Genomic DNA, 13,328 nt, shown 5'->3' with positions numbered 1-13,328 from the left:
GATGAACCAGTCAAAATATCCCATGACGGGTATTAATTTCAAGGTTTGCGTCGACTTCGATAAGACATATGAATGTAGAGATGAGAGTACTACTGTGTAAGTGCAGCCGGGTACACATTTAGTACTGATTTACTGGAGGTTCTCCTGGCCCCTTCTTAACTGATTCCTTTCGGTGACATTGGTATAGCAGAATAAATCATAGGGTGCTACTTCATACAGAAAACTCATTCTAACAACTACCCCGTGCGCCTCATGCCATGCGGACACCAGCCGGACAAAGGTCAATGAAGAAAAGGGAAATGGAGTGACGTCAAATGTTTAGGCCGTCCTTGCGGAGTTCATACTTCTTTCTCTTGTCGTAAATGAAATGTGCAGGCCGTTTCAGAATGGATTGTGTGCTTGAGTTGGGTTGATGTGATATCAAGTGATGCGATAAAAGGCGGGGTAGGGAAGTGTTCGTCTAAACTTCTCTCCTGCTGGGGTATTAGGCGTAGATCTAGTTATTTAATAGTAGGAGACAAACCTACCAGGTAGGTTCATGCTTCTCAATGCCAGGGGTGCGAATGGCGTTGCGGTCGCCAAATGGATTGTCCTCATCATCGTCGTCTTCCGTCTCTGACTCGCTGTCATTGTAGACTTTCCTTGATGAGGATGGTACAGATATGCTCAAGGGGCGAGGGGGACGAGGTGGCTTCGGGGGGTTGACAACCAGCCCTGCGAATGAGTCGGGCAGGTCGTCGCGGTCAGGGGTCCATCCCGTCTCCAGGACATCCTGGTCGCTGTCACTGTCGTAGTCTACACTCTTGTCTAAGACTTCGAATGCCATAAGTGAGGTGACTAGCTCTTCGTTTGCGTGAATCAAACTACCCAGAAACTCCTCGCTTTCCACGTGCTGGATGTATCGCAGAATTTGGCGCCGTAATGTTTTGCAAGTCTCAAACCGGTTGAGGACTTCGGCATCTTCGCTGACCCGGTGCGTTTCGCGGTTGACTAGCTTGAGGGCGTTGAGAAGGTTGGTGCTGGCGACGGAGGCTGATGCGAGGGTCTGTAGTATTTCCGGCTTCTCTTTCTCGAGGTTGAAAGACCTGCTTAGTGTCTTCTTCTCCTTCTTTTCCTTCCTGAAAGATGAGAGGGACGATTTGCTGGATGTGTGCTTGTGCTTGGGGCCACTGAGAACTGTAGCAGGTCCATTTCCGGCTGACACGGACACCGTATGGCCCATCGTAGGTTCGTCGGATTGCCCCGCATCTCGCAAGACTTTGGCTTTTGCCTGAGTAGCCGGCTGCTTACGCTTTGGTAGTTGTCTGTAAAGACCTGTAACCCGCTCCATGCCGGGAGTGTTCTTGTATGAGGCAGCCCATTGCCCGAAAAGCTGTTTGCATTTCTCTTTCACCAAGGGATCGGAGACCGGGTCGGTCGCAGCGATTCGTAGTCGTTCCAGTAAGGGCTCATCTGCAAACTCCCGCAGAAAGCGGTCGCCGGTGTTCTGGATTAGGAAGTCGAGGATTGTAAGGGCTCTCAATTGGCGGTGAAGATTGCCATACTTGCTGGGAGGGCGTTAGAGCGCTGTCGAGCAGAGGGAGTGAATACACTGACAGCTTCTTACGCAAAGCGCGACTCGCTTCTGTAGGACCACTGGCCTGGATGCGAATGGCCTCGATAAGGTCCACGATTCCACTGGAATCTTCCACCTCATATTGTTCGCTGGTGAGGACCTCGATTTGGACCGTCACAGCCGAATACGGCTTCTATAAATGAGTACATCTGTTAGTCCGTGAACGAGGGAGTGATGGAGCCACATTTATATCTGTGAGTTTGCAGATAGATGTGAGTGTTGTGTAATTGACACTGTTCTCAATGCCAATTGGGCTAGGCCGCGGGAAGTTGCCAAATAGACTTACCGAGGAGTGAAACATGGTGAAAGCACCGGACGAGGGAGCGTATAGAGTCGATATTCAATGACGACGACAGAGAAAGACAGCCCCGCAAGTATTCAGATATGTGAGGACAATGTTTGGAACTCTCACATGCGTATCGAATTGTCACCAATACATACAGGAGGATCGACCCGGTTAAGGAGAGGTGGGTCGCGAGACGAGACGCAGTGGATTTGAACCCCCTTTGTCCTCTTGGTGCTCACAATTATATGCCGCCGACAAGCAAGAGAGTGAGCCCACAATGGTCTTACCCAACAGGGACCCTTCCCGGTGCCTAGAGAGATAGATATCTATCCAGCGCGCAGCGGGGATGAAGCAGAACGGTGACGTGTTAGGCCAACTGGATAGCCGCTGTGCTGCCTTGGGGGGGGGGGGGGGTACAAAAGGACCTGGTGCACTAAGAGGAGTAGCTTTGCATTGGCACACTACTCGGCAGTGAATTGATCTCGCAGACCAGCAGCGTTGGAGCCGTTTGAGCTGCAGCAACTGCAAGAGACGAAGGATTGGACCGGCGCCTCCAACGTCATGCGGTGTTGATTCCATCCCGATCTCGTGACTGCCCCTCTTGCCTGTCCCAATTGGGACAAGTGCGGGGGAACTTTCCGACTCAGTGCCTGATTTGCCTGATGTGCGCCTGGGGCACACTCCAATGGCCCACGCCGATCCCGGGCTTCCTCATTCCTGCGAGTTTGAAAGGACAAGCATAATCCCACGAGCATTTCTGACCCCAGTGGTTGGACCTCGCTTGACGCAGGAACTGCTTGAATAATTAACACAGACTGCTCGTATCCTGTTGCTCAACTATTCGCCACCGTTAGTATCCCAATTCCATGGGTCTCTGGTCAACGAATGCGGCGGATCCTTGCTCCATTCGCAGGCCGCGTACTATCTCCATCTTCTCCCGTCTGGTCCTCTGCTCCACTCTGCTACTGGGTGTCAGCTTCATCTTAAAAACCCGCCCTCATCTGCTCCCATCCCTCCCCCACCTATCCCCCTCCTTCTCCTCCTATACCCAACCCACCACCATGTCCTACCAACAAGAACGCTACATTGCCGAGCTGGCCGTCCAGCGTGCCACCCTCCTCACCCAGAAGGTCTTCAACGAAAAGGCCAAGGGCACCGTCTCCAAAGATGACAAGTCACCCGTTACCATTGGCGACTTCGGCGCCCAGGCTCTGATCATCCAAGCCATCCGCAAGAACTTCCCCAATGACGAGATCGTCGCCGAAGAGGAGGCTAGCAGCCTCCGCGAGGACAAGGCGCTGAGCGCCGAGATCTGGAGACTCGTTCAGGATATCAAGTTGGTGGACACCGAGAGTGACAACCTTCTGGGAGGCCCTCTGCCTAGCGAAGAAGCGATGCTGGACATCATCGACCAGGGCAAGAGTGCTGGTGGTGCCAAGGGACGTATCTGGGCTCTGGACCCCATCGACGGCACCAAGGGTTTCCTGCGTGGCGGTCAGTACGCCGTCTGTCTCGGTCTGATCGAAGACGGTGATGTCAAGGTTGGTGCCATTGGCTGCCCTAACCTGCCTATCAACGATGCCGAGACCATGTCCGCGGGCATCGGCGCTGAGCAGTCCAGCGGCACCGGCAAGGGTGTCCTCTTCTCCGCCATCCAGGGTGTTGGTTCTATCAGCCGGCCCCTCACCAACGGTGCTCTCGCGGAGAGCAAGTCCATCTCCATGCGCCCCGTCCCCGATATCGCTCAGGCCGTGTTCTGCGAGGGTGTCGAGGCTGGTCACTCCGCTCAGGATGACAACGCTGCCGTTGCTAAGCTTCTCGGTATCACCTCCCCCAGTGTGCGTCTGGACTCGCAGGCCAAGTACTGCTCGATTGCCCGCGGTGCTGGTGACATCTACTTGCGTCTGCCGGTGCGGAAGGACTACCAGGAGAAGATCTGGGACCACGCCGCGGGTGACCTGATCGTGCGCGAGGCTGGTGGTCAAGTGACGGATATCTACGGCCAGAGACTGGATTTCAGCAAGGGCAGGACCCTGGCGGCCAACAAGGGAGTTGTCGCGGCCCCCAAGGCCCTTCAGGACCAGGTCATCGGTGCGGTGAAGACTGTCCTGAAGTTGTAAGGGCTAAGTGACGATCAAGGGATTTTTTTATCATGAATGTAATAGATTCTCGATCAGTTCTGGCAGACCGTGCACGCTAGATGCGTCTCTAAAAGTACATAAAAAGAAAGGATACCAATTGCGAACCAAAAGAACCGTGCTCGGATATACATGTACAGAAATAATAAACACAGCTTCGTTCCCCCAAAATATAGACGCCAATTTCAACGAATCTTCTTATCCTTGAGCTTGATCGTCTCGCCGTTGACGAAGATACCCTTGCCCTTGTAAGGTTCCGGCTTGCGCCATTCGCGGATCTCCGCCGCGAACTTGGTCACAAGCTGCTTGTCCACACTCTCCAGCAGGATACGAGTCGGCTGAGGTGTGCTGGCCTTGACACCCTTGGGGATACCCAGCTCAATGGGGTGCGAGTATCCGACCTTCAGGGACACGAATTGCTGACCGGGGTATTGGGGCTCCACGGTGGTCGCCGTGGGTTCAATGGTAGCTCTGTAACCGACACCAACGAAACTCAGAATGCAAATGTGACCTTCCGACACTCCGAGGATGTGGTTCTGTAGATGGGCGCGCATGGTTCCTAGAAAAACAATCCCTCGTCAATTACGATCCAGCAATGAATTCATTTCCAACGGAGTAACGCACCCCACATAGCACGCTGGTGAGTGATCTCTGAGTCTTGAACGGCAAGAGTAGCTTTGCGAAGGGCTTCATCGTAGTCGATTTTCACGTAGGAAGGGACGTTCAGCGACAATTCACCTAGCGCTCAAATGTCAGTTTCGCTCCGCTTTTCCGCCGCCGCCGTTATGAAGTGTAGCCATTGCTCCTTACCCAAGGGTCCTTTGACCTCAACGGCCATGTTAGGGAAGTCAACCGACTTGGCCTTGGTCTTGGGCTGAGGAAGGTCGATGAACTTCAGGGACACCTCCGGGGGCACCGTGATCGCGGCGCCGCCAACTCGCGATTGTACCGGGGACGTGGTCGAGAAAGGTTGTGTCCGGAGAGGGTGAGAGAAGGCAGGGACGAGGAAGTTGGGCAGAGGTCCTTGTCTCAAAGGACTCCGCGCAAGCTGCCTAAAGCAGCTCTGAGACAAGTAACATGACATGGCGACGGTAATTGTGGATTTGAGGTCTGGATGAGTGCTTGGGAACTCCGATGCCGACTGATTTTGTCCGGAGATCTTGCACGCCCGATGTGGTTAGTGCGGGGTCACGTGATGGTTGTATAGATGGCATGCGCTCACTTCCCTTTTACTTCCTCCACATCACAGAATGTTGTTTGATTAGCTGTGGATTTGTTTTCTCTAAGCCCTAGTTTGACTTAATTCAATTGTCTTATTGATTGTTCCAATGTGATCATCGGGTGTCTCGTTCCTGTACTACACCTTCAGATGTGCTGTTGCTTTGACTGTTGCTGAGATCTTCATTGCTGCTTCGTACTTTTAGCTCGCAACTTGTATATCATCCAATCGCTATTCCATTCTCTTCTCTGCTTGATAATATTTGCTGTACTTACTACCATATTTTTTAGCGCTTTGATACCGCTAATATCCCCAGGGTTGCGACATATCACCACAGCCAAAATGCCGAGAAGCTCAGGCATTAGAACCCTCTTCACATTGTTACGCTACCTATTACTAATACTAAACATCTGCAATGCCACACTTGCTGCTAGTTCAATGGATGGTGCGTCTGCTTACACCCTTTGTTTGGTTTACGCTAACCTGCTAGCAAGTGCTTTCGGCCGAAGACCGGAATTCCAACATGGACGTCGATCTAGCCTCTTTATTGACTTCTAAAAACCAACAGCGTGAAGTACTATTTTCAGATGCACTTGGACTTCTCCAGTCAATGCAGACTCTTCCATCTTGCCATCAAATGGCAGTTTCAAAACTGGTTACTTCCTGCCAGTCGATCGGGGGCAGATCTGACAAGCCGGACCCACACACATTTACGACGCTGGAGCACATCCGCTCAATATACGCGGCAAGACTTGCCATATGCGAGCTCAATGAGGCGGGTGCTGCAGTTCCCACTTCATGTATTCCGATAACTATGCGGCTGTCGCAAAAGAAAGGGCTCTTCGGGCTGTCCGCCGGTTATAAAACACACTTCAATGCTGCAGACACCGTTACCAAAGGACAATTGGAGTCCTGTCTCCGTTCTCTAGAGTCACGGCCCCAGTGGTGGACATCATATAGTAATAGTAGGCAAAATGCCGTGGTCATATGCCAAGCCGCCAGATTCGAGAATGAAAGGGAGGAAATCATTGAACTCCACCGGTCTATTATTGAAGGCACGATAAAGCTTGATCATGGGCTTCAGGAAGCATTAAAAGTGGCCGCAACTGGGCTCTCTCAATCTAAGGAGTTCCTGCAATCAGTCGAAGACATGAGAAGCAAGCTGGTAGTCAGCATGGAGGAGACTGAGCTGCACTTCAAAACTAGGTTCGAGAATTTGATCCTCGACATGGGTGTCCACGTTGGCTCGATCCTAGAGCCTGTGGTTTCCACTATAAAGAACCTACATAGCAGCACGGCGTCCCTCGATAAGGTCAGTAGATCACAACTTGCTAGTGCTATGGTTGACGTATAACAGAATATAGCGAATGCAGCGGAAGGTGTCAACAACTTACGGAACATCTTGAAGCTCGTTCAGGATGAAGGCATAGCATGGGGCCAACAGCAAGCAGTGACTCGACAACAGGATGCTCTTGCGGTTAGTGACCTAGTTTCAGACGTTCAAGGCAACATGGAAAAGCTGTCTGGCACTGTAGCAAACTTCGACTCTGCCCTAGTAAGCCCTGCCTTTCCATAAAACTTCTGGAGATTGACTGTGGTAGGAATGGCTTGCAGGCAGGTTTGTCCATATACTTGAGCAAGAGCAAGACATATCTGAGGTTAGCATTAGCCTGTTGGAATGGGTAATTAGCTAACCTTCTCAGCGCCTGAGTAATCTTGAAATTGCCCTAAGTGGATCTCAAATAATCGCTGAGGAACTGCGCAGCGCTCAGCTAGGGCAGACTGAACTCCAAGAGCATATCCTCACAAATATGCGGATCTCTCAAGCGCTTGTCGATAAAACAACGGCCGCAGCTGCGAACCTGCAGACAGTTGTCGACGACACTGTAAAACGATTTGAAAATGTGCCTACTTCAAGACGTCTCTTAGGCTCATACCCTACACCCGTGTTTAGCCTTTTAATCGGCTTTGTTGGTGCACAAAGCCCTAGGGCAGCCATAGTTCTACTCGTTGTTTCCATATGTACGTATTCTATGGTCTATGCATAGCCTAGGCTTGTTTCTGACAGTGTTGATCACAGATCATTTCCTTCTTGATTCATGACAACATGGTCACGAGCATAATGTGACATTTTATACTATTGCTGTCTTATATCTATAAAATGGTACTCAGTGATCAAAATGATACACTACACGATGGTCTGGCTTTCAGTATATTTGCAATGAGCGATAGCACCTTAATGTAGCACGAAGGGACTGTCAGGACCGCTCCCTACACCGGTGTAAGAGACCCTAAATCTCTGAGAAGCAGATAATAGTAGCGGGTCCTGTAGAAATAAATGTCATTCACCCAGAAATAATCTACCTGAGAATAGAGATATTGACTACTTAGAGTTCAGGCTCCAGGCAAATTATGAACAAGGGATGAGATGAACTGCCTGAGCCATTAGGGTTAAACTGGGCAGAAAACAGCGGTATGATGTGGCAGAAAAGCGCCCGCCGATCAGCAGTCAGTCTCCCTCCACCCTTCGCCGTTCCCTCCCAGCCTCGCTGATCTCGATCTCAACCTCAATTGTCTGAAGAAAATCTGTGACCAGGCGAATAAATATTTATACTGTACGTGCTTCATTCCTACACTGTCAATTATATCCATTCTTTCCGGAGACATCAATCGCAACCCCCGCAGCAACGTCTCCGATCCACACGCAGACCGCCTTCGCAGCTGGAGCGGGCATCTGGGGTTGCGGTGTTCTCCCCCCAGAGCGCCACCTTCGAAGCAAGGTTAGCTGGCTTGATCTCCCCGAGACATTGCTGTGGATGGCGCAGGGGGTGGTTGCACACTCTGAAGGTGGTGCGACTCCTGCTCGGTGGAAGATCGAACACGATGCGTTTCCTTTCTGCCTGGTGATAAGCTGACTTGCTCCCCGCGACTAGCGTTGAGCCTTGATCGCTGGTTCACCACTCGAGCTACCACGGATCGTTTTTATTGGTCGTATCGTCCGGCATCGTGAGCGCGTACAGTCGCATTAATCCCGCGATCGGAGCGCACCTAGCTTTTTCACTACAACGTCACACAAGATAATGACCGATCCCACCTCCGACGCACCTGCTATGGACGAGTTCGCGCAGACTCGAGGTGGCGATGACCTCTTCGACGATGAGATCGTCCCCGTTCCCGCCGTTAAACAGCAACCTGAGCCCGAAGTTCATACGGAACCTGCCCCCGCTCCTGTTGTCGAAAGCGATGCGCCGCCACCTGCTCGAACTGATACCCCATCATCACGGTCGCGTGGAGGCGAAAGGCGAGGACGGGGTCGAGGCAGAGGACGTGGTGGGCGGGGATCGCATAACGGAGGCCGTCGTGGGGATGGGGCTGTGAAGAACAAGCCCGTTGAAAGTGCTCCTGAGCATGAGAATAAGAATGGAGAGGGTTCGACTCCGGAGTCGCCGGCTGAGGGAGATCAGAATGGCAAGGAGGAGACAACGGCGTCGGATCCTAAGCAGGCTGCGGCCGCAGAGGGACCGCGCGTGCCTGCGGTTCGCGGAGACAGAAGTGCTACAGGTGGTTTAAAGAAGGTAGGAGCATCTGCGATATCTAGATGTATGCTTGCTAACTCGCTCCTAGCCGAAACTTACGGAAGAAGAACTGTCCCGTCGTATTGCTGCCGCCAAAGAAAACGCTGCCAAAGTTGCCGCTGCACATGCTCGAGCTGAGGCAGACCAAGCGTCGTTCCTTGAGCGCGAGAAGGTTGCCGAAGAAAAGCGACGCCAGGAACGCCAGCATCGCAAGGCCATGGACAATGAACGGGAGCGTAACCGACTGCGCAAACTGGGTGCCTTGAACGGAAGGGAGTGGGATGCCGAGAAGAAGGAGGAACATTACAATCCCCGTGGTGGCAGGGGTGGCTTCCGACGAGGTATGCACGGTGGTGTGTCTGGATATGCCCGGCGAGACTTTGATTCCCAGCCCAGTGAAGAAGCCAGTGAAGACGCCCGTCCTCCTCATCATCGCGGCCGCGGACGTGGTGGTCGAGGTGGACGTGGCCGCGGTGGTCATCGCGGGCCTCGAGGAGATATTGCAGCGTCCGATGGTGCTGCTGATCAGCCTGCTTCGAGTGAAACCAAGTCTAAAGCATCTGCTCCAGTCATCAATAACGAGTCTGAGTTCCCTTCTCTACCTGGAAGTGAGAAGAAAGAGAAGGAGAAGGCTGGTGAGGAAGCGCCCCCTACCCCTGATCTGCTCAAGTCGGACTCCTTGTCACCAGTGGCGGGAGCTTCCTGGGCCGATCAAGTCGAGTCTCAGTAATCATACATTTACGAATCTGCCCGCTTTCCTGATCATTGTGATATGATTTCAACTCTAATCTGCGCCAAAGACACATGAATTCTTGCACTCATATTCCCCTGAACAGTACTTGTTGCTTGCTTTGATACGATATCATTCGAATGGCCTACGAAAGCCTTGCCCGTCACTATGCGTCTTTCCCAATATCCTTATCCTTCAAGAGATGAAAGCTTTGCTTATACCTGCTTGGTTAGCTATGACGTTATGTACATACCTATCCCGCACCGCAATAGAGGCGAGTCTCATCCCACTGCCTTGAGGTATACGAATTATCCGTACTAGATACCAGGACATCACCTGCATGAACTATGCGATCATCATTCATCCAGTGCCCATCAATACGGTCAGTCCAGAACGGCCCTAAGTCGTGGCATTCTTCTGCGTAGCTTCCATGGATATAACTCCCTGACTAAGCCGAGTGGCAATAACCGGCCAATCAAGCAGACCCCTATGACGTTTGTTCATGATGAGATCACTGCCCTTCATGAGAGATTCTCGACTATAAATTGCCCAATTTCGATCCAAAGACATAGATATTTTATCATTATTATCTACTTAACTCAAGCTGAACATCTAGGTAAGATAATCGCCATCTTGTTATACGAGATTCAAGATATATCATCACCACAACCATCTACCCGAACTATATATATATACAACTTCACCAACATCGCCCTTAAAAAACCAAGTTTAACCAAACTAACAAATCTGGCACCTCCAGAGCAATACAACAACTCTATTTTTTCAAATAACACACATCATAATATATATACAAAATGTCCCAAAACCGTCTCCCAGGCTCCACCCGCGGCGGCGCCAGCTCCCAACCCACACCAGCCAACAACTCCGGCGGAGGCAGCGGCTGGGGCGACGAGGGCTATCCCAAGGGAGGAGGTCTAGGAACAGCGAACCAGACGTCGTCGGACGATGGGGTTCCTGTACGTACTACCAACCACCCCTTTCTTTCTTTACCTACCCTCTTCTTGGAATGCGATGCTAATAGATCAATGTGATTAGTCCGACATCCTCACCACGCCCGCCCTGCAAGGCATCTCGCAGCAAAAGCAAGCCGCAGAGCAAAAGTTCATGAATCGGTGGGATGAAGGACATGATGAGCGGGAGGGAACTTGTGCTTCGGAAGATCATAGCTTCATGGGCACAAAGCCTGGTGGGTCGGATGCGTTGCCCGGTTGGAATGTGCTGAAGGATAAGTTGGGATTGTAAGCTTGCCTGCTGCTCCTTTCCTTTCCTTCCTTCCTGATGCTCTGGCTGTTCCATTTTTGGGATGCGGGCTGATGGGGTGGGGTTGGGTTTTTTTTAGTCTTTATCCGGAGTAATTGGAATTTTTCTTCTGGGGTTGGTAGGGTTAATGAATGATATGAATGACTGGTATCAAATGAAATATGGTTTTGGGAATTGAGAATATGTTGGGTTTTTAAATTGGGGAGGGATGTTAAGATGGGATTAAACAGGCGTTGATAGTAAGATTGATGTGATGTGGTTGGTTTAGTGTATTGGTATAGCATGTATGTCACATTGAAGATGGATGCATTGTTTATGATAGCTCTTCCGTCTCGTCTATTCTTTCTTGGCTGTCTTGCCCTTGATTCGGTCCCGTAGGGCAACTATCTTGCCCCCCAGCCGTCCCTTGAGGGTTTGCGCGGTCAACGCGGAGGCTTCTTCGGCCGTCACGAAGCGACGGACAAGGAGGTTAAAGATGCTGCCGAAGGCGAGCGCAACTACGGTGCTGGTCAGGATGATCACGTTGTATGGCATGCTGAAGTCGGGGGTAGGAAGCGGGAGAAGAAGACTGGTGGTGCGGATATAGATCGGGTGGTTTTGGCCGTTCGCTGCGTCGAGCTTAATTACGGCGGGAGCGACGTTGAAGCCGCGGTTCGCGTCTGGTGGATATTCAGTATACCGCAGAATCGCTTTCTCGAAGTCGTATGTGAGAGTCACGGTCGACGCAGGAGGTATCGTCATTGCCAGCTCCAGCTGTGTTCCACGTTCTCGGTCGATGGCCGGTCGGTAGAAGGATTCACGGATGAATTGGGAGGCGGGTACTTGTTGGCGTAGTCCATCGCGGCCTGTGATAGAAGCCTGCCGTGTGTGGACATATGGTCGTAGAAACCATGGTAGGGTCTCAAAGTAAATGAAGTCGACAGGGTTGGAGTCAGACGGGTTGTCAAAGATGATCCGCATGCCACCGCGCTCTTGGCCGTGGCCAACAATTGTTCTCTCTGCGCTCAAGACAGGCTCATCAAGTGGCACATGAGTGGTAACTTCTTGTTCAGGGATGGTGAGGTCGAACGGACTAGAAGGCTCCAGAGTGAAACAGCGGGTAAAGCCATCCGGCCTCTTGGTCTCCACTGCACCTGGAGTAACAATTACCTCGCGCTCATGCGGCACCCGTAGGCAAACCGGCTCTTGAGAAGCATTATCCGTGAGAGGACATGCGCCACTGAGGGTGCGCCCGAATATTTCCGTCAAGCTCCAGCCTTTTTCCGATGTGCTTTCCAAAGGATAGCAGGTATCATCGGAATGGTAGGGCTTGGATGTGTCGCATGCAAGCTGATCAGAAGGTACAGGTCGCGGAATGGGATTGCCTGTATAGCAATTAGTATATCCTTCAGACCTCAGGTGCCAATAAACTAACCGCGGGGTCGCTTCGACCGGTCAATATCAAGGACAATGTCCACAGTCTGATCGACATGCACGTAACACTCTCCTGGCTGAGGACAGACTGGACTGACATCCACAGACATGCTCTGCCAAGACGCGTCAAACAGCTTATGTCCATCTAGAAGGCTAGAAACGCCTGCCTTGCCCTTGCACGGAAGTAGCTTCAGGAATGGCGTAAGGTTTTCAGTGCAGACCACCTCACCAGGAAGTGTCCCGTGTAGCAGATGCAGATTACTGGAAGCTGGATGGTCTCCCATAAGTTCGAATGAAGCAACGGGGCGAGTGGTTCGGGTTGAGTCGATGAAATTCAGCGAGGCGCAAAACAATCCCGACAGAGACTGAGTCAGGGTAATCCATTTCGCAAAGGCCCTACTGTCCATCAGTATCGTTGCACATGCTACGTCGTCCTCTCCTTCCCGGTCACACATACGCTTCATCATTGGGTGCATCTATCCATGCCCATAGCTCAACACCAGTACCACCCTCTTTGCTCCCATTCCAAGGACGGGGACCCCAGCTCTCAGCATCCCATCGTCCAGTAGTGAACCGCAGATGAAGCTCCTTCGTGTTGGCGTGCTGTAGGATCTGACCTAATGCTCTCGGAAAATAGCGGAAATGGCGTTCATCGAAGGACTCTTGGGACTCATTGCCACGAAAGTTGAAAGATGCTAACAAGGATGATTGCGGGAGTGGTTGGAGGTATAGGCTCTCGTGGTAGTCGGAAGTCGCTGATGTGAACGAAGAGAGCGCGACAACGAAAAGTAAAGTAAGGAGAGAGAGGACCGTCATCACGTCATGCTTGCCGATGCAGAAAGTTCTAGATACTGTGTAGTGATTCTATCGCGTACCTCACTACCACTAGCAAGCCATACACGGAGTGTAAGTTCAATCCTCCGAGCGGCGGAGAAGAACGGTCGATTGCGTTTTAATTCAAGCAAAGCTGAATAACAGGCTGACCGGGCCGCGCGACAGTATCAAGCCTGCATAAGATGTATCAAGCGTCAGAGTGTCCAGATCATGGCACCGATGTCGCCAACTAGTAAG

General features: G+C 51.6%; 7 protein-coding genes across 7 annotated transcripts; 4 read left to right on the top strand and 3 right to left on the bottom strand.

Moving 5' to 3' along the window:
- Nucleotides 1–151: 151 nt before the first annotated feature.
- Nucleotides 152–2,344, bottom strand: BO87DRAFT_373894 (LSB5 family protein). The gene is made up of 3 exons (XM_025622666.1): nucleotides 1,902–2,344; nucleotides 1,597–1,748; nucleotides 152–1,547 (listed from the first exon to the last, which is right to left on the bottom strand). The coding sequence occupies exons 1-3, from the start codon at nucleotides 1,914–1,916 to the stop codon at nucleotides 524–526; spliced, it is 1,191 nt and encodes a 396-aa protein (XP_025483023.1). The 5' UTR covers nucleotides 1,917–2,344; the 3' UTR covers nucleotides 152–523.
- Nucleotides 2,345–2,611: 267 nt separating this feature from the next.
- Nucleotides 2,612–4,171, top strand: BO87DRAFT_373893 (3'(2'),5'-bisphosphate nucleotidase). The gene has a single exon (XM_025622665.1). The coding sequence runs from the start codon at nucleotides 2,768–2,770 to the stop codon at nucleotides 4,019–4,021; it is 1,254 nt and encodes a 417-aa protein (XP_025483022.1). The 5' UTR covers nucleotides 2,612–2,767; the 3' UTR covers nucleotides 4,022–4,171.
- BO87DRAFT_373892 (mitochondrial 54S ribosomal protein uL6m) lies at nucleotides 4,068–5,164 on the bottom strand. The gene is made up of 3 exons (XM_025622664.1): nucleotides 4,850–5,164; nucleotides 4,664–4,777; nucleotides 4,068–4,598 (listed from the first exon to the last, which is right to left on the bottom strand). Exons 1-3 carry the CDS (start codon nucleotides 5,121–5,123, stop codon nucleotides 4,225–4,227), a joined length of 762 nt encoding a protein of 253 aa, XP_025483021.1. The 5' UTR covers nucleotides 5,124–5,164; the 3' UTR covers nucleotides 4,068–4,224.
- Nucleotides 5,165–6,072: 908 nt separating this feature from the next.
- On the top strand, nucleotides 6,073–7,248 carry BO87DRAFT_301318 (putative nuclear membrane fusion protein Kar5; the record flags this gene model as incomplete). The annotated part of the gene is made up of 5 exons (XM_025619160.1): nucleotides 6,073–6,570; nucleotides 6,616–6,813; nucleotides 6,860–6,916; nucleotides 6,962–7,162; nucleotides 7,213–7,248. The coding sequence occupies 5 exons, from the start codon at nucleotides 6,073–6,075 to the stop codon at nucleotides 7,246–7,248; spliced, it is 990 nt and encodes a 329-aa protein (XP_025483020.1).
- Nucleotides 7,249–8,338: 1,090 nt separating this feature from the next.
- BO87DRAFT_423160 (uncharacterized protein) lies at nucleotides 8,339–9,563 on the top strand (the record flags this gene model as incomplete). The annotated part of the gene is made up of 2 exons (XM_025627152.1): nucleotides 8,339–8,833; nucleotides 8,883–9,563. The coding sequence occupies 2 exons, from the start codon at nucleotides 8,339–8,341 to the stop codon at nucleotides 9,561–9,563; spliced, it is 1,176 nt and encodes a 391-aa protein (XP_025483019.1).
- A 593-nt stretch (nucleotides 9,564–10,156) lies between these two features.
- BO87DRAFT_373888 (uncharacterized protein) lies at nucleotides 10,157–10,989 on the top strand. Its single transcript, XM_025622663.1, has 3 exons — nucleotides 10,157–10,179; nucleotides 10,324–10,540; nucleotides 10,620–10,989. Exons 2-3 carry the CDS (start codon nucleotides 10,379–10,381, stop codon nucleotides 10,824–10,826), a joined length of 369 nt encoding a protein of 122 aa, XP_025483018.1. The 5' UTR covers nucleotides 10,157–10,179; nucleotides 10,324–10,378; the 3' UTR covers nucleotides 10,827–10,989.
- gpi16 (GPI-anchor transamidase subunit GPI16) lies at nucleotides 10,710–13,317 on the bottom strand. Its single transcript, XM_025622662.1, has 3 exons — nucleotides 12,715–13,317; nucleotides 12,259–12,653; nucleotides 10,710–12,208 (listed from the first exon to the last, which is right to left on the bottom strand). The coding sequence occupies exons 1-3, from the start codon at nucleotides 13,071–13,073 to the stop codon at nucleotides 11,181–11,183; spliced, it is 1,782 nt and encodes a 593-aa protein (XP_025483017.1). The 5' UTR covers nucleotides 13,074–13,317; the 3' UTR covers nucleotides 10,710–11,180.
- Nucleotides 13,318–13,328: the final 11 nt, after the last annotated feature.

The sequence above is a fragment of the Aspergillus neoniger genome (genome assembly GCF_003184625.1).
Source record: "Aspergillus neoniger CBS 115656 unplaced genomic scaffold BO87scaffold_6, whole genome shotgun sequence".
In the NCBI taxonomy this organism is placed as follows: domain Eukaryota; kingdom Fungi; phylum Ascomycota; class Eurotiomycetes; order Eurotiales; family Aspergillaceae; genus Aspergillus; species Aspergillus neoniger.
This window is presented reverse-complemented; position numbering and strand designations above follow the sequence as displayed.

Bases quoted from the DNA above. Each gene is read 5' to 3' on its own strand.
- BO87DRAFT_373894 (XM_025622666.1), bottom strand. The intron at 1,548-1,596 runs GTCAGTGTATTC...ACGCCCTCCCAG, and splicing joins CGCGCTTTGCGTAAGAAGCT to CAAGTATGGCAATCTTCACC.
- gpi16 (XM_025622662.1), bottom strand. From the start codon at position 13,073: ATGACGGTCCTCTCTCTCCTTACTTTACTTTTCGTTGTCGCGCTCTCT. The intron at 12,654-12,714 runs GTATGTGTGACC...GATGGACAGTAG, and splicing joins GATGCACCCAATGATGAAGC to GGCCTTTGCGAAATGGATTA. The intron at 12,209-12,258 runs GTTAGTTTATTG...ATTGCTATACAG, and splicing joins CCGGTCGAAGCGACCCCGCG to GCAATCCCATTCCGCGACCT.
- BO87DRAFT_373888 (XM_025622663.1), top strand. From the start codon at position 10,379: ATGTCCCAAAACCGTCTCCCAGGCTCCACCCGCGGCGGCGCCAGCTCC. The intron at 10,541-10,619 runs GTACGTACTACC...CAATGTGATTAG, and splicing joins CGTCGGACGATGGGGTTCCT to TCCGACATCCTCACCACGCC.
- BO87DRAFT_373892 (XM_025622664.1), bottom strand. From the start codon at position 5,123: ATGTCATGTTACTTGTCTCAGAGCTGCTTTAGGCAGCTTGCGCGGAGT. The intron at 4,778-4,849 runs GTAAGGAGCAAT...TTTGAGCGCTAG, and splicing joins TGAGGTCAAAGGACCCTTGG to GTGAATTGTCGCTGAACGTC. The intron at 4,599-4,663 runs GTGCGTTACTCC...TTGTTTTTCTAG, and splicing joins TCACCAGCGTGCTATGTGGG to GAACCATGCGCGCCCATCTA.
- BO87DRAFT_373893 (XM_025622665.1), top strand. From the start codon at position 2,768: ATGGGTCTCTGGTCAACGAATGCGGCGGATCCTTGCTCCATTCGCAGG.